The sequence below is a fragment of the Neltuma alba genome, unplaced genomic scaffold, assembly GCF_004799145.2.
Source record: "Neltuma alba isolate B1F8T4 unplaced genomic scaffold, ASM479914v2 tig00013592_pilon, whole genome shotgun sequence".
In the NCBI taxonomy this organism is placed as follows: Eukaryota; Viridiplantae; Streptophyta; class Magnoliopsida; order Fabales; family Fabaceae; genus Neltuma; species Neltuma alba.
This window is the reverse complement of record NW_021637789.1, coordinates 84181-102261: the sequence shown is the minus strand read 5'-3', so window position 1 is coordinate 102261 and position 18081 is coordinate 84181. Positions and strand designations below refer to the sequence as shown.

Genomic DNA, 18081 nt, shown 5'->3' with positions numbered 1-18081 from the left:
TAGTAGCAATGCCCCTTAATCTTATCAAATTAATCAACTAACTCTTATATTTAGGACAAGAGATAGTATACACCAATAATTCTTGGCAACATTGTTAGTTGACGCTTGACAGTCAGATAGCGTAGGCCAATGGTGTTTTTTTCTTTATTAAAAACCGGCAAGCCGAAACCGTCTATCTAATAATTTTAGGGTGTTGTTTGATTTCACAAAAATACTACTCCTCCGGTTCTAATTATAAGACCCAATTGACTTATTTGAGGAGATAAGGAAGTAAGTTAAGTTGGTTATTTATAATAAATAAGTGTTGTCATTCCTAAAATATCCTTGCTAATTAAGTATATTGGCTAAAACTATCATTATTAGAAGGATTATTTGGAAAAAAATACATAAATATAAGAGACAAAATGGATTGGGGTCTTATAATTAGGACCAAATAAAAAGTCAAATTGGGTCTTATAATAAGGACCGGAGGAGTACAAGGATAAAAATAAACTTCAGCTTAAATATATATATACTCCTCCGGTCCTTATTATAAGACCCCATTTGACTTTTTATTTGGTCCTAATTATAAGACCCCAATCTATTTTGTCTCTTATATTTATGCATTTTTTTCCAAGATAATCCTTCTAATAATGATAGTTTTAGCCAATATACTTAATTAGCAAGGATATTTTAGGAATGACAACATTTATTTATTATAAATAACCAACTTAACTTACTTCCTTAATCTCCTCAAATAAGTCAATTGGGTCTTATAATTAGGACCGGAGGAGTATATATATATTTTTGCCTGTGCATGCCAGATGCAAGTCAAATTTCTTTCCCTTTGTATTACCTATTAACTTAGGAGGAGCTTGCAACAATTTTAATACCTAAGAGATATAACCATTCCAACCACACTATAATAGAATAATCGATGCTCATGTATATTTAAATAGGAGGAATATCTTTTATTCCCTCTTTTTTTACCATACTTCTTTTAAACTAATAAAATAAAATATAACCTGTCTCTGTGCGCGCGTGTTGTTGAAGTTGCGCTACATATTATATTTCTAAAATAGCACCTAGTAGCTGTTGTTTTTCTTGCCAAAACTTTGCTTCACCTGACTGCATCAAAATTGTTGAATTGACCCTAATAAAAAAATACACGTACGTAACAAACAAAAAAATCATTTGAATCAATTTCTATAGTATACTTTCCTATTTTTCATATATTATCTAAATCATATTTTTCATAAACTGATAGTTATAAAATAATTATTATCCCGTATTTCGCTTTATTCGGGGCAAAACATATCAAATAAAATCTAAGATCTAAACCCAGCACCAAACTTCTTTGTATCCTCTTGTCGCTTGCAACTGGGCTTATTGCAGGTTGGGTTTTTAAGAGTATCAGCCACTGTATTATTAACCCAACACTTTTTTCGGGACCTCTATTCCAAGTCCATTAGGATACAAACTGAAATGATCTGGCCCGTTAGCGAAAAAAAAGGTCAAGAAATGATCTGGCCCAGTTAGCCCCCCTTCCAGTGGCCTGGGTCAGTCTCCTATAAAGGCCGTTGGTACGAGAGAAAATAAGAAGAGAAAATGGGAGAGGGAAATTTTTTTTAATAAACACAATTTTTAAAAAATTAAAAAAAAACTAAAAACTTTTGATTGGTTTTTATTATTTTTTTAATTTTTAAATAAAATTTATTAAATTTTTTCTTCCTCCTGTCTTCTCGTTACCATCTCGCTCTGTGCTTTCCACCTCCCTCGATGAAGATGATCCTTGTGCGACGGCAACTCCAGCAACCACTGACGGTGATCTCCATCGTCTTCCTCAGCTTGGTTCGTCTTCTTCCCCTTCCTCTCTTGTCCTTTTCCACTTCCTTGTCTCCTCCATTTTGCCCTAGATCTCCATTTTCGACGGCGGTGCTTCTGGTCTTCAATTTCTTATCTGTAGTCCTGCCATTTTTTTAGATTGGTTCGCCTTTTGGTTTCTGGAATGGGATTGTTGTTTCTTCTCTTTGATCTTCATTCTTGAGTACTCCTCTTGCCAGAATATGAGAACCCAGAACCTGAAAAGTTCATCTTGGCTTTTCCGTGGGCCTCACAGTCGGACCGTTGTTGGTAATGAAATTACCAGGGAGAAGGAAGAGCTTTATGGCATTTACAAATGCAAGTGATGGTCATCATTTGAAGTCAGTGGCATTGATGTCTATAAACCCAGGAATTGACAACATTGAGGACTGAGGAGCGAGAGCAGTGCCGGGGTTTTCTTTTTTGTTTTTTTTAAAGTTAGTTTAGTATTTAGACAGTTAAAATATATATTTTAATTAAAAAAATATATGTGATTTCTAAAATCTCGTTTTTATATCCATTTCCATATTTATATTTATTTTTGTTTCCATCAAAATTAATTTGGGCCCAATTTCACCCTCTTCTACAGTTCTACGCAACCAAATCTTTTTCTTTGCTTGCATCTCCCTCGTTGATTCTTCTGCGCTCGTATTGACGCATTCCGTTCCGCGGGTTAACGTCTTTTTCGAACTGGTTTAAACCCCTAAGTTATTCAACTTTCAGTGGCTCTGTCCTAGTTTGGTTTCTGGGTATTTCTTTTGGCCCCCCATCGCTGCTCTTTCCATCCCTCTAGCCCACATCTCTTTGTTTCCTGGTGTAGGTTCCAACATTAAAATAGTTTGCCAAAAAGGGAAAAAAATTCTAATAATGATAGAGCCAAATGAGGAGCTTCCAGAGCCATCTCTTGCTCAACAATTTGGTTGCAAAAGGAAGAAGTCCTTGAAGAGGAAAGCCCAAAGAGCATTCAATAAGAAGGGTAACTCAGTTGATGCGCAGGCAGAGGATTCAGAAAAAATTCGTGATGAGAAGGGTAACTCAGTTGATGCGCAGACAGAGGATTCAGCAAGAATTCATAATGATAGATGTGACCCTAGGGTTAGCACGTCATTTTTTGATTATTCAGTGGATAATTTCTTCCAAGCCATGGGCATGATTGATGAGCTTTGTGGTGAAGAAGCGGATTCTTATTTGGAGCAGAGTGAGATGCAGAGACTTTCTGCCTCTGTCACTTTCTTGAGGTAAACCGTGTGTGTGTTTGTGTGTTTTAAATAGTTTGTTTTATTTGTTTACTTGTCTTGCAGAGTTGCAGTAGCTGTAATGTTTTGTCTCTGAGCTTGAGACATAAATGTCGTAGTTGCTGGTTCATTTATCTCGTCTAGAGATTGTTATAATTGCTTTAGTTTTGTCATGTGTCCGTATTCCCAAATTCTGCATACTTGGTGCACGCGAACTCTAGTTATGCATTACCTTATCATTTCTTGACTTCCTGTAGGAAAGTTGTGAATGAGCTAACCAATATTAGTCCTCTCTCTTTTTAATATTAAATTCCTTCCTTGCCCCTTCTCTAGCTGCACCAAGATGTGGTGCAACCCGAGCTATGTTAAAAAAACAACTGTGCTATGGATCATATTTTCTAGCCTTCATCTTTGTTTATGAATTTTTTCCTCCGCAGTTTCATACACACTGACAATTTAGAGCTCAGTCAGCTCAATTCCTGGAGCGTCTTCTAGCTGCATCTCTTACATTAGGGAAGCATGGGTTGCCTTAGTTCGTCTAAACCTTCTGCACAGTTACAGCTTGTTCCCCCCCCCCCCAAAAAAAAAAAAGATAATAGTCACGCATTGCTTGCTAATTCTGGTTCTAAACTGATCGCAATTGCAACTTGTTGTGACCCTGCTGCAATTACTGAGTAAACCAGAAATAACCAGCCAAAATATGTAACAGTGCGAACAATAAATGGGAAAATCCTGAGGCTTTGATATTAATATTCAAGAACTGAATCAAAGATACAACAAGCTTCAATGATTCAAGCCAAAGCCCTATTTCCCTCTAATCCCAAAATAGACTCACAACAACGATGACAGCTTCTACAACACAGGATTACACAGAAAAAAAGAAATAACCACAGCTAGCTTAGTGACACTCCCATGGCATTCGAGAGGCCAGGTCTCTCCCTCACCAACTCTCTTCTCAATTCTGTCCTAAGGGCATTGCCGTTCCATTACAAGCCTTATACGTCCCCAAAAGTAGTCCTACACCCCCTACAAGGTTTCAGACCCAAAAGATAGGTAGCTAGCTGTCAATTAGAGTTGCTCCTCAGTTTCTGGAGCTCTAGGACAATTGTTTTGACCAGTGGGCTTCCCTTCATCTACCCTTGGTTGCTTCCTCAATTTCCTCTTATATGTCTTCTTGAAACCAACCGCTATATCAGCAGCTGTATCACAACTTGATTGAATAAATGGATTACTTTTATCAAAGTACATCTCCTATTTAAAAAATAAAAAGAAGACTCTATTACGTCGTTTAAGAGAGGGATATGTATCATTTTACTTTCACCTGTATATGCGATGAAGGGATGCACCTCCTGTTATACACTTAATTGCTTTCATTTCTTGAAATGTTGATTTTGTTATTTCATAAAGAATGTGAAACATATATGTACAGAGAATGGAGACATTTTCACTATGAACCTAGAAGCATTAGGTTTGCTTGTGGATTTGGAAGCCCTGAGGCAAAAGATGCAATCAACTGTATAAACTTACCTCAATTTTCATCTGCTGCCATTCCTGAGGTGCTGCCTTTTGATTTCCTGAGGATGATCTTAGCTACGTAAATTTCCTGATTCAATTAGATTTCAACTTGTCTTCATTATAGCTGTAGTGTTGCAAATATTTATTAGCATCCTGTGTTTTTGTTTTACATGATATGCAGGAGGGGCTACTCAGGGATGTCAAATCTCATGAATCAAGGTATGAATTAGATTTTGACCTTGTTGTTTGGTCACATTGCTATTCTGTTAGAGCATACACTTTCTTTAATTTTTAATTATTCCATCCGGTTCAAAATTTAAGCATCAAATGACTAAATTATGCAATTAAAAAATAGGTTAAAAACAATAAAAATGTAAAATGTAACTTATTTTCCTAAAACGTCCCTATTAATGGAGAGGGCAGGTGGGAGAGAGGACGAGTGGAAAAGAGATGAAAGAGAATGAGTGGAGAAAGGAGATGAGGAGACATATAATTAATTAGGGGTAAAAATGAAAAAAAATGTATTAAATGATCAGACAAATACAAATTGATGCTTTAAAAAAAAAAAAAATCCTTTCAAAGATTTTATGCTTATATTTTGAACTGGAAGGATTATCTTTTATCCAAGTAGTTAGTTACTCTATTATTCTGTTACCGGTCATCATTTCATTTAGCTTAACGCTTCTAGTCTTGTCGCCGTAGAGACTCTTTGTTGTATGTTGGGGGTTCTGTGTGGGCATTGGATTGGTGTCCACAGATTCATTTGACGCCTGATAGTTCAGTTAAATGTGAGGTACATGCTTTCTATCTTTCTTTGCAATCTTTTAAATCTTCCTTTAATTACTATGTGGTAAAGAAATACTCCAAGCTTTGGTCTTCTGATACAACTTATTGGGAAAGAAATACATGAAATTATGGACTTCTCCTTTTGCGAAACCTAATACCTGAGATCAATTTTTACGGATCTTTGTTTTAGTTTCTTGCTGTTGCTGCTCACCCACCTGGAGCTTCTTATCACAAGGTGGGTAGCCCACTCACCGGTAGAGGTCTTGTACAAATATGGTGTGTTTTAAATAGCAGCAAAAGCAACAAAGAAGTATGTCCTCCGTCAAAGAAGAGTAAAAGAGGACCTAAAAACAAGGGAGCCACAAATGACAATTCAACGCAAATGAAGAGGCCAAGGGGAAGACCTAGAAAAAGTCCAATTAAAGTAGCAGGGACTGATATGAATTCTGAGACCCACTGTGCTCTAGCTCTTGTGCCGGATGGTCTTTGGGAGAATGTTCAAGAGGTATGTCCTCCTGCTGAAAAGAGCAAACAAGATCCTGCCAAGAGTGGAGTCACACACGACAAATTAACACAAGTAAAGAAGTGTAGGGGAAGACCTAGAAAGAAATCAAATAAAGTGGCAGTGAGTGATCTGAATTACGAGAACCAATGTGTGGAGGCTGTAGCTGTTCAATTTCCTGAAAGTTCTGCTGAATTTCGTTTTGTAGATGGAGTTTCTAGCAATTGTGAAGAACACAGTTTGCAACCGGACTCTGATGCAATGGACAAGTGTTCCAACAAATCTGTATCTGCATGCCCCCCTATGCTGGAAAAGCCCGTTAGAAGAAGTAGGTTGAGATCTAATTGTAGGGAAGGCAAGTTTAACCATGAACAAAGTCCCCTGCTGTTGTCACAGCATGAGGATGATGCAAACCGACCGACTTGTAGCTCTGAAACACATCTCGGTGGAGTTACTTGTCCTGTTCCAGAATATGTTGCTTTGCCAAGAATTGTGTTATGCCTAGCACATAATGGGAAGGTAGCATGGGATGTGAAGTGGCGACCTTCTAATGCTTCTGATTCCATTTGCAAGCACAGAATGGGATATCTTGCTGTCTTGTTGGGCAATGGATCTCTTGAAGTGTAAGATGTCTGCTTAAGATTTTGAAATGAAAGCCTATCACCTTTTTGTTTGGGTCTCATTGTACTGTTCATAGTGGTGTCCTTGATATCTTTTCAATTTATCTTCCTATCACTTGAATGAGCAATCCTTTTTTTTCATGTTCTTTGTACAGTTAGAAACTGCAAAAACCGTGATAATTTAGATCTGTTTGTACTGACTATCATTGCTAGATTTGTAACGTTTAATATTTGATTATGCTGAAGGCAATGCGGTTTCGAATAATAGATTTGTACTGTATTAAAAATTAAAAATTTCTGACAAAATGTTGAATGAAACATAAGGGAAATTAGTAAAAAGAGAGAATTGGAATATTTGGTTTCTAACATTAGTGTTATGCACTTATGCCTTCATTCTTGTCATTTAAATACAGGTGGGAGGTTCCTAGTCATTGTGCATTAAGAGCAATTTATAAGCATGAAGAGGCCACGGATCCACGGTTTATAAAATTGGAGCCTGTATTTAAATGTTCAATGTTGAGGCGTGGTGGCTTACAAAGGTTTGCTGTTAAACTGGCTCCTTGCTTTTCATTAGGGGATCATTTAACCAAAATTCTTGCGACCAACTCATGGATCAGCTGAACTTAAACTCATTTTTGTTTGTTACAAACCAATAAAACAAGTTAAAGGTGAATAATTTATAAACACCTGGCTGATGAATAAAACAATCTTGTGATATATGATACTTGAGCATTACTTGTTATTGAACTTTTATGATTAATTCATCAGTTTTTTAAATGATTTTTTGGCATTACATACGTGGTTAAATTTGCTCCATTGCTTTGTCTGACAGCATCCCATTGACTGTGGAATGGTCTGTTTCACCACCGCATGATTATTTGCTTGCTGGGTGCCACGATGGAACGGTATTATATATCCACCTTACATTAATTGTCTGCCCTTGAGTTATTTGTGCTTCTTCTTTTTGAATAGATGCCCATCTTTCCTAACATTTAGGAAATATATATGTCCTTGAAGGTTTATGTGATTGGGGAATAATAAGAAAACATCTGGAATTTTTCCTCCAAATAGTTTATTTTGATTCTTCTCATCTTGCTGGAATATGTTTTCATTCAGCATCATCGATCAGTTAAGCATAAAGTAGATCTCCATTGTATTGTTACATTCAACGGTATATCACAACTATGTAATTTAATTATATCTAGGTTGCCTTATGGAAATTCTCAAGAAGCACTTCACTGAAATGTGACGGTAACATTCATACCCTTGATTCGTTTTGCTGTGATGAGTTCTGGTTGACAAGCAAGTTCATCAGATAAGCTTCATTGCTGATTGTTTTATGTTCATCTGCAGATACAAGGCCATTGCTTTGTTTCGCTGGGGATACAGTTCCTATTAGAGCAGTTGCATGGGCACCATTTGAAGGGTCAGTGATGATTGAAACTTCAAGACGTGTTAGTTAATTGCACTCAATATAGTCAACTGTTATTATCTCTTAGCTTTAGAGGATTTGAATGAAAAAAAGGTGTATTTTCAATTTAAAATAACCCTTAAATTCTTATAGAGCGTGAGCTTTTTTTCTACTTTTGATTCTTCTCTCTCCCCCCCTCTCCCTTTTCTTTCCACTTTACGATATGCTCCAGCTACAATCTAATCTCCAAGAATTTGCTCAAATACGTATTCTGAAATCTATGGGGAGCTTTATTTTCTCCTTTTGGTTTAAATTTCCTTAGACAGTAACAGTATCGTGTCTTATTTTGCATTCTATTAAAAATTTTAAAAATATAGTTTGTTGAATTGAGGGGTCTCTTTGTGGGGATATCTTCTTATTGCTATGGATGGTCCAAAGCAAGCCTTCTATTTGTCCCCCTCTTTCCAAATAAATAAGCCAATAGTTGACTATGCTGGCAAAAAGGCCAGATGTTAGAAAGAATCTATTTGTGTATTGTTTGTCCTTGTTCATATTTTACATTTCTAATGTTGAGAAGTTTTTTTGTTTAAAAAAAAATTTGTTATAACTTTTCAGTGATCCAGAGAGTTCAAATATAATATTAACTGCTGGGCATGAAGGCCTGAAGTTTTGGGATCTACGGTAAGTATGATTTCTTGAATTTATTGTTCTGTTTTGTTTTTTTACTTCACCAAAAGAATCTTGAAATAGTTTTATTGCATTATATCTTAGAATACTTTCTGTGCACTTAAATAAATAGTTTTTTAATAGTGTTGAATTATTTTTCAAATTTCCCCATTATATGTCATTCATCGCACTGAATGATGCTGCTAAAATAGGCCATACGATATGCATCAAAATGTAAAAGATAGCAGCGGCAGTATCCTATTGTTAGAAATGAAAAAAATTGAATTGCTTTGTAGAAATTATAGTCCTTTAACCTTTTCCATAACCTTGCGATTGAGTTTATTATGGACGAGATTGCCCAATAGAATTAGACGCAGAAGGCAACTGACTGGAACCAGAGCTGAAACTTTTCTGCTTCATATTTGTATGAACACACCAGAAATATACTGTAGGCATGATATGCAAGGAATAAGCTACAGGGCAATCAACCTTCCATATCACAGACTCTAAAGAAAGCAGTAACCAAACAGATGCAAAATGCACAAGAATAATGACAGACAATCTCATGCTTTTGGGAGACTCGAGTCTCCTGCAAAAACGCTTCCAAAAATTGATTTTTAACACTCCATCAATGCTTTGGTTCTTCATAACCGCTTGGCCATCACAGCATCTCTCCTCCAACTCCCACGTCCTACCCTTTGTCCATTCGTTCTTTGTTCTTCCTTGCTTCTCTGGGATCAAGTCCTTTGGGCTGAATTAGTGCTGGGGCTAGGCCAGCAAGCCCATGCCATGTTAATAGGTTGAAGTCAAATGGTTTCATTTCTTTATTTGCTTCCAGTATTATTATTCCATTTTGCATTCTAGTTCCTGTAGTTTACTTCTTTGGTTTAGTTAATTGGTTGGTTCTCCTGTGGCCTACCTCCTTTTATGCGCAGCATCTATTGTTTTGAAATAAACACAAATTTCCAAAGACATTATTTTCTGAAAATCTTCTCTATCAATGAAGTGGGAATTGCATAAATTTAAACCAGAAAAGCAGTGTTTTATCACATTGTTATATGTCCAAACTGGTAAAGTATTTTTGCTGTTTCCTTGGGCATAAAAGGTTAAAGGACAGATGTTCATATTTCATCATTTCCATGAAATTCCCTTGGCCTTGGGGTTTGTTCAACTTGTTTATCGTGGTAATACCTATAGCACTCAAAACTTGTGCTGTTTGCAGTGATCCGTTTTATCCTTTGCGGAAGCTCCATCCTGTTCCAAGGATCATCTATAGTCTGGATTGGCTGTCAAACCCGAGGTAGTTTATATTTCTAACTGCATCAAATGCTATCCAGTCCTTTTATTACGGTAATCTCAGACTAAATTTGTTTATATATGCTTGTAGTTGCATTATCATGACTTTTGAAGATGGCACAATGAGAACCCTTAGCCTGGCCAAGGCTGCAAATGACCTACCCGTGAGTGGTAAAAGATTAAGTGGGAAAAAACATCCTGGGTTGCATAGCTCCACTCGTTCATCCTTTGCTATTTGGAGTGTTCATGTATCAAGAATAACAGGTACTACATTTTACTACGCATTGTTTTTGTGACTTCGTCAGTATTGCATCTCATGTGGAAGAATTTCAGTTTAGGGAAATATCGTGTGTTGCAAAGTAATGCCCACAACACTCAACGTCTAATAATTTCAGCTAAATTTTGCAAACATTAGCCTGTTCTTAAAGCTGAGTACCGCCATTGTTTAATTGTAGGTATGGCTGCTTATTGCAGTGCAGATGGTTCTGCCGTCCGTTTTCAGGTAAGTTGAACATTATGCCAGAGAGTCCACCTGTGATCACCGCCATCGCTTCTTTTCATGATGTTGTGTGTGTGATTCATTCTCATTGGGTTGAGGTATATTCAGCATCAGAAGTATTTTCTCAAGTGCATCCAGGACTTGCATCTAGTATTTTGAAGTATTTTTGCCTTGGTGCTTGATACACCAAAATATATTTTGGATGTTGACGCATAAAAAAACAACTTTGAGGTGCTGAATGCACCAAAAAATACTTTATAGTATTGGACGCATCTAAAAAAATACTTTAAGGTGCTGAATACATCCAAGAAAATATTTTGGGATGCTGTATACACCTAAACCCTAGATTTTATATGAATTTATTATGATCAAACTACTCAATCTGACAAGGGAGTTGGTCTGCTGTGACTGGCTTCTCGTTCCTCGCTTTGTTGATTTTGGTATTTGTGGATATTTAGTTGGGGGAGAAAAACTAGCTGCCTATCTTACGTAAATAGATAGCACTGAAGCTGCAATAAACCATATTGAATATCGGCGCTTCTTGTATCTCATATCTGGCTCTTGCTTTTAGTCAGGATAAACTTAAATTTTACTCTATGCTTGGTAAATAAAAAAGGGAGGCTTGGTTATAGACTTGCAAGTAGCTTATATTTGTTTATTTTGCCAAAAATTTTACATGACTTTCAATAAATCGTCTGTAACTATATTTTGGCTGGAAGAAATATTATGATGGCAGTTGTTGGTGTGGAATAGGAGGGGAACCAAAATCAAATCTTTTTTTGGTCCCCCCTTCCCCCAAAAAAGGAGGGGGGAAAAAAAACTTCGTCTTTCTCTTCATCTGAGCTTTGCTTTCATGTATTCAGCTTACTGCTAAAGAAGTGGAGTCAGATCATGCCCGCAATCGAGTCCCCCACTTTCTTTGCGGGTCATTCTGGGAGGAGGGATCAACTCTCACTGTTAGCACTCCTGTTTCAAATGCCCCTTTCCCATTGAAGAAGTCTTTTGACAAGGGTCGGCATGCTGCATCATCTTTCCGGGGATTTTTATACGAGTCAAATGCAAATGGAAGTGCGAATAATCAGATGATGACACATTCTAATCCTGATTCTCAAGCTTTAGGTACGCCCCTGGCAAATTTTCGTTGCATACAAATATTGATTAGCTAGTATAGTTTCACTCTAATTATCTACGGGCTCTTAAATTTTGTCTCAGTACTTTATGATGGTGACAATTCGGGTTTGGAATTGGCTCCGGTGGAAGCACCGACTACTGCAGACAGACCCAAAAAACTAAAATCAAGTGGTGGCAATAAGAAAAAACCAGTAGATAGCCAAGCTTTAGTGTGTGTAGAAGATGAGAGTGGAGGTGGTCTAGGCGGTGACAACGAAATGAGCGGAGGGAGTGTGGCTGAAGCCTTTCCTCCCAAAATAGTAGCGGTGCATAGAGTGAGATGGAACATGAACAAGGGCAGTGAGAGATGGTTGTGCTATGGAGGAGCAGGGGGAGTTGTTCGCTGTCAGGAGATTGTTTTGTCTAATATTGATAAGAAATATGCCGCTAAGAGATGAGTATTTAGGGCATTTATATAAATTATGATTATATCCTTCATCATCTGTATATAGCTCTTTACATTCTGTGGTTAATTTGGTGCAGTGCATCTCCTGTCGTTAATTGAGAAATAATTTCTGTTACTTAATGGTGCGTATAATATGGCATGCCATCGAATTTTATCTGCCAGTGATTTTTTTCTTAAAAAAAAAAAACACAAGTGTAACCATCAGGGAATGGCAGCAAACTGTGGTGGAATTTTTTTTGGGGGAAAAAAAACCATGAAGATACTTAGGTTATTTTTAAAAAAAATATTAATTTCGTAGACACTTTGGTCTTTTCATACTGTATTGATGAAACGCAAGCTCCAACTTTGATGACCCTTTTTTGTGGGCCCCACACCACTAGCGGACGTTATCCCTCTTGTGATGGCACGGGATGCATTGCCAACTCGGGTGATGTTACAGTCCTCGGTTTAGAATACCGACTAACCATTAGTTCTATGTTTTGTATTTCAAATATCACCTCTGAATCTTGATATGACATCTACAACTTATATTTTTTTTATTAAAGACAGAAGGCGGTATTAAATTGAGAGAATTTCATAAAAAGAATTTTGAAATTATTAAATTTAAAATAAATTTTTTATAGAAGTGTGTTATTATTTGTAAGTATTTGTCAAATTCGTTTTATCTTTATGAATGGTGTGAATAGGACTTTTTATCTGTTCCCATGTCTGGAGAGGCTTGACTGGGCATAATTCGAAACTGGCTTTCCGTCCGCTCCCGTCCTTTATCCTCAAAAGTCAAAACTAAATCGTTTTGAGGTAAAATGGGGACGCAGGCATCCCCCCCCCCCCCAAAAAAAAAAAAAGCATCTAATAGTTTAAAGTATTATTTTGACCGTATCTAATATCTTAAAATAATCTTTACTGCACTTAATGTAACAAGATATCTTTTTTTCAATGGAACTGTTAAACTATATTTTTAGTGCAGTTTTACTCTTAATATAAATATTTTTAAGTAGTAAAAAGTATCTTAAACTATTTAAGATACCGGGTACTGCTAAAAAATATTTCAGATTTTAAATGCATTAAAAAAATCACCTTTAGAATATTGGATGCTACTAAATAAGATTTTACAGTGCCAGTTGCTAAATACTGAGTGTTACTCAAAAAATATTTTAAACTGTTAGATACAAGATATTAGATACCGGATAGTATTAGAAAAATATTTCAAAGAGTTCTGAGTGTACTATAAATTATTTTAACATGTTAGATATCACTGAAAAAAAAAATTGAGGCGGCTAGATAATCTTTGAAGGAAAGGGGAAAAAAAGGTGTTCAGCGTCCCCATTTTACCCCAAAACGATGTAGTTTTGGGGTAGAGGAGGGCAGCGTACCGTAAGAGAAAAGGAGGAGAGCCAGGTCCGCATATTTCTCATGGTTACGCCATGCCCTTCAAAACCATTCCGGCTCTCTGACTACCCAAAGCAACAAACAGTTGTCACCCAAAAAAAAAAAACAGCAAACGGTTAATATCTCCGACCGCTGCTGAGGAGGCAAAAAAAATGCGCGGTTGCTGTTTATTTGTTTTATTAGATTTTCCTGTGGATTTTAAAATTAAGAATTTTATATAATTTTAAAAAGAAAAATTTCAATGTGAATTACTCTGTTTTGAAAGAGTTTGTATTATGTTTAAAAATATTTAATAATAATAATGCAATGACTATTTATAGTTTTTATTTTAGAAAAATATGTGAACATTTTGTTTAATAGAAAAATTTGAAACGAACCCCATTTTTAATTTATTTGTAATTATTTTTAATTTATTTGCTTATTAAATGTAATTATTGGGAAGCAGGCTTTCGTGTTTCAAACCCCATTCGCAGCTAGAAATGCAATCGTCACCATGTCTCAAAAGGGAGACACCACAAAAAGCAACTTTGTTTTTGTGAAAAACAGAAACAACTACACATGGCTTTAAGGCTTTTTGTGGCTCCTGTCCCTTCATTTTGAGTTTGGACCCGTGAGACCACCCACGCCCTGCTGACGCCGAGTGGTTCAACCTCTTCCGCCACCACGTCGACGCGCAATTCTCAACTGTAATTTTCCATAACACTATTTTGATTTGTGCAACCAGGCAACGTGTAGTGAATTTTACATCATCTCGGCCCTAGCCCAAATACATTAAGCACGAACAAAATTTTTCCTCCACCCACACGCCCCTGACTGGTTGGTGATCGATCACATTTAATACCTTGTTGAATTGCCGTTAGTGGAGGCAAGCGTGGATGGAGAAGATAACAACAACTAGACAAGGCTACAAAATAATTAAAAGCTGAGGTGACATGTAAGGATAGGTATCTGCTACATTTATAACAAAAGCACCTGCCACCAAAAGGCGGTAAACGTAAAGCATTTACGATGTGAGCAGCAGCATAAACGCCAAGGTCGTTTTAGTCTTTAGTGGTTCCACTGTTAGCAGTTCCATCATCGTTGTCTCTAGTGCTACGAGGCGTTGGACGAGGCGGTGGTGATAGAAGCGTCCCCATGCGCCTGTAAGATGAAGGGGTGGGTGGACATTTGGGAGAAAGGTTGAGCATCTCCAAGGCCTGAACCCTGAGCTCCGTAGGATAATCTGCAACACAACCAATCCTGGGTCCAGCTCCTGTTGTCCATTTGAGAGAAAGTTGGTGCCCCAATTGGTAGGATCTTGCAGCTTTCTTTGAATTGATTCTCTGCAATATAGCTTTCTCGGGCACTTCGGCTCTTGGGCTCTGAAGGCCCCCAGACAGAGTCCTTTGATAACCACCTCCTGGTTGCGGTCGATTCTCTTCCTTTCCTTCTTCAGTTTCCTCAGAAATTTCGTGCTCTCGTGTTTCAGCCGTGCTTGATGCTTCAGATGTTGCTCCTTCTATAAGCTTTCCATCCTCATACATATCTGAGTCTTCATTTGCTTTGTGTATCTGGAACCATGGATTAGACTAGTCAATATCAATAAGGAAAGTAAGTACGGAATAATGAAGTCAACTGCAGAGGCCATCCATGTCCTCGTCCTAATCAGAGGATTGCGTTCTACTACGACCAAGATTTGGTAATCTAAGAAACTAGGATTAAGCATTACGGAAAGAAAATGATCCTTATTCTAATCAATCACCTCAACTTCATCAAGGTTGACGCCTTTTTCCTTGAGATACGATTGGAGACTGTCAAGAGTGTCATCTGTTGGCCGGTAATGTCCACTATAAGGAGAGATGGACTGCGAAAGGGAAAGCCGTAGAGAATCAAAAGTTATGTTTCAGCACAATAAAGTGGGATCAGGATCATCGTACGGCTGGTTCGATTACAACACTAGTTTAATAGAACAAGATTATTCTACCTTAAGAATACCATGCTCAGCAACCAGCCTACCAGCAGCTAATGTAGCTCCTCCAGCTAGGAAACTGGAATGGTGGAATGATCCTTTCTTTTTCTGGAAGGATGTCGAAATGTGTTAGTGGTTCTGGAAAGACGTCTAAGGAAGAAAATAGGAAACTTGAAAACATGACTGAGCTTGAATCATTACCTCGCCTGCATAAAGTTTCTTAGAGGTGCTCATTACAAATATCCACTTGGCATTTTCAGAATCTTTTTTCGTATGAAGGAGATCTCCAGATGGACTGTGGACGATCTTGCCCTCCTCCACAATGTACTCATAGTGTTTTCTTTCTTGCTGAAGAAACCAGAAAAAGAAAAACTCAGGACAAACAATATAATCTATCAACACTTGTTTTTTTTTTTTTGGGGGGGGGGGGGTTCATTCTAAAGAATCACATACAGGTCCAAGGTACTTAATGCATTGCTTTTGAAGCTTTGAACGGGGACAGTCCGGGTGATCAAAATTCTTCCCTCCTCCTATATCCAACCTGCAGAACGTTGACAAAACTTGAGCTTTTCAGTGGGCTCTCCCCATTCGCTCTAAGAAAAATTCAACACTAATTAAGTTGTCTCATCAAGCCTCAATCATCATCCGGGGCAAAAGAAAAGAAAACAGAGAAAAGGAATAGCAGTCTTTTGCTCGGGTAAACTAGTCTCACCAATAAAAGAATGGTTGACCAGCATCAGTTTTGCACCATTCCTCATAATACTTATGCAAGTTATGTCCATACCGATGGCGTGGATCAATCTACAATTAGAAGTACAATACCAATAGAAATAAGAGTCAGGGGTTTAAGCATCCCTGAAGAACATACTAATTCGGAAAAAAAAAACGGAGAAAGAGATGAAAAGCAGTACTTACAGCTTCAATCCAATGCTGAAAGGCCAACTTCTGTGCCTTAGCGTCTTTGGACAAACCCTTGCCCACCTGCCCAAACAGTCCAAAATCGATTTGAATCAAACTCAGATTGTTTTCTGATTGATCACAATCAAGCATATCGCCAAAAACGACCCTGCAAACAGCAACCACAACTACTAGACCAAAACCAAAGATCCCAGAGGAAGGATTCCAACCATACCTTGGCAGCATTCAATCTAACTCGACTCCACCGTGATACAGCAGTTTCAGGTGAATCGAAGAATGAAATCGTGCTTTGATTGAGCCTAACATAGTCTATCGCTTGCCACCTTCACCATGATAAGCTCGGTTTTAACTTTTTGCATAATAAAATAAAAAAGACAGAGAAAGCGCAAGGAAAATAGTATCCGGGCACCCACCATAATTCCTCAGCAACAACAGCCGAATCTGCCAGTCTACGCCGGGTGCGGTAACTCCTGTACACCTTCTGCAACTTCACCACGGCACTCGTCTGAGGACACGCGCCCGCCGGCGCCTTTGGCGCCGCCGACATCTGAGTGGACCCAGTTCCCTGTCCCGAACCGTCTTCGCCGTCGGCGGCCGTTATTCTCCCGTCAGGCACCGGCGAAGCCTCCCCGCCATTGGGAGCGAAAGGCATTTCAAAGCGGTCGGGTTTAAGATCGTCTACCGTCGGAGAAACAACAGGCGAGGCTTCAAGCTCAGAGTTATCAGTTACCGGAATGATCGGACATGAAGAATCGGGAATATCGGAGGGCTTGAATTCGTCGGCATGAATGTCGGAAGTGGGTGAGCCCATGGAGCTGAAGGAGTACGGGAATGGCGACTTAGACTGAAGGTCAAAGCCGGACACGGTGTGGGTTTGAACTTCCATGAGGGACTGGGTCAAGGAAGCAGATTCTGGTTTTTCCACGGAAACCAACACCGGAGACAGCAAAATCCGAGAGGGATATCTCTGTATGTGGAATTTATGTGCATGCAAGGGAGCGAGCGCTTGGGAGGTGGGAAAGTCAGAGAGCGGTTTTGCTAGATTTTGGATAAGCGGGGCTTTTGTATATATTTGCATACTAACACTACCAACACTGCTTGAGCTTGACCGAGAAACCAACTTGTTATTTTTTTAATGACTTGATTAAATTTCCTCATTATTTAATCACTGCTGGGTTCTGGTACGCGCTGCACCGTAGCGTCTGCAGAGCACTCGCTTGGTCACATAACAACCATCTTCTGAGTCAAACTCCATTACAAAATACAAAATAACGGGGAAGAAAATGAGATTGAGGAATTTACGTTTGTAAAAATTATACTCGTAATAAAGAAATATTTGTTAATGGCAAAAAAAAATAAATAAAGAAATATTTGTATAAAACGAATACTATATTGATAGAAGACAGACCGATACATCATGGTTCCTTTTTTTCCATTTTTATTTTATTTCAAATTGCCCAAAATATAACGAAAATATCTCTCACAATCACAGTTTATTGAAAGATCCTGTTATATCTAATCAACATCTGTCATAGTCATTAGCCTTAAAATGAAGTGAATTCAAACTACCAAGTCTACGATCAATAATATATCATCAGTGAGAACTACCAGCACAAGGGCAAGGACGATTTTGATTTCACTTCTTCTGTTGAGGTGGGACATCATGTCTGTATGCTCATTAAGAAACAATTCGTACGAGTGTGTCCAACTAATTTGATTCCAACCAGCTTATCCGTAACCAACAAAAAAAAAATTATATCAGAGAAGAATGCTGGGTCAGATAAGATTATTTCTATGCCCATGTGCCCTTGGCTCGTATTCAGCGCAGGAACGGAGAAATAACGTATCATGCTGTTGGGATAGTATTTTAATGATCTC

The 18081-nt window shown here is 38.0% G+C and overlaps 2 protein-coding genes across 2 annotated transcripts; one reads left to right on the top strand and one right to left on the bottom strand.

The window, feature by feature from the left end:
• Positions 1–2709: 2709 nt before the first annotated feature.
• Positions 2710–12068, top strand: LOC114738449 (uncharacterized). Its single transcript, XM_028926506.1, has 15 exons — positions 2710–3080; positions 4507–4633; positions 4774–4810; positions 5288–5385; positions 5569–6503; positions 6914–7039; positions 7333–7405; positions 7706–7751; positions 7854–7926; positions 8527–8592; positions 9800–9877; positions 9965–10137; positions 10329–10375; positions 11236–11491; positions 11585–12068. Exons 1-15 carry the CDS (start codon positions 2710–2712, stop codon positions 11938–11940), a joined length of 2862 nt encoding a protein of 953 aa, XP_028782339.1. The 3' UTR covers positions 11941–12068.
• Positions 12069–14013: 1945 nt separating this feature from the next.
• LOC114738445 (IQ domain-containing protein IQM3) lies at positions 14014–17229 on the bottom strand. The gene is made up of 9 exons (XM_028926501.1): positions 16617–17229; positions 16418–16526; positions 16201–16266; positions 15998–16086; positions 15739–15826; positions 15487–15633; positions 15301–15393; positions 15079–15180; positions 14014–14887 (listed from the first exon to the last, which is right to left on the bottom strand). The coding sequence occupies exons 1-9, from the start codon at positions 17087–17089 to the stop codon at positions 14378–14380; spliced, it is 1677 nt and encodes a 558-aa protein (XP_028782334.1). The 5' UTR covers positions 17090–17229; the 3' UTR covers positions 14014–14377.
• Positions 17230–18081: the final 852 nt, after the last annotated feature.

Coding starts and splice junctions, on each gene's coding strand:
- LOC114738445 (XM_028926501.1), bottom strand. CDS start 17,089: ATGGAAGTTCAAACCCACACCGTGTCCGGCTTTGACCTTCAGTCTAAG. Junction 15,827..15,997: donor GGTCAACCATTCTTTTATTG/GTGAGACTAGTT, acceptor AACGTTCTGCAG/GTTGGATATAGGAGGAGGGA. Junction 15,634..15,738: donor GCATTAAGTACCTTGGACCT/GTATGTGATTCT, acceptor TGGTTTCTTCAG/CAAGAAAGAAAACACTATGA.
- LOC114738449 (XM_028926506.1), top strand. CDS start 2,710: ATGATAGAGCCAAATGAGGAGCTTCCAGAGCCATCTCTTGCTCAACAA. Junction 7,040..7,332: donor AGGCGTGGTGGCTTACAAAG/GTTTGCTGTTAA, acceptor TTTGTCTGACAG/CATCCCATTGACTGTGGAAT. Junction 11,492..11,584: donor TCCTGATTCTCAAGCTTTAG/GTACGCCCCTGG, acceptor ATTTTGTCTCAG/TACTTTATGATGGTGACAAT.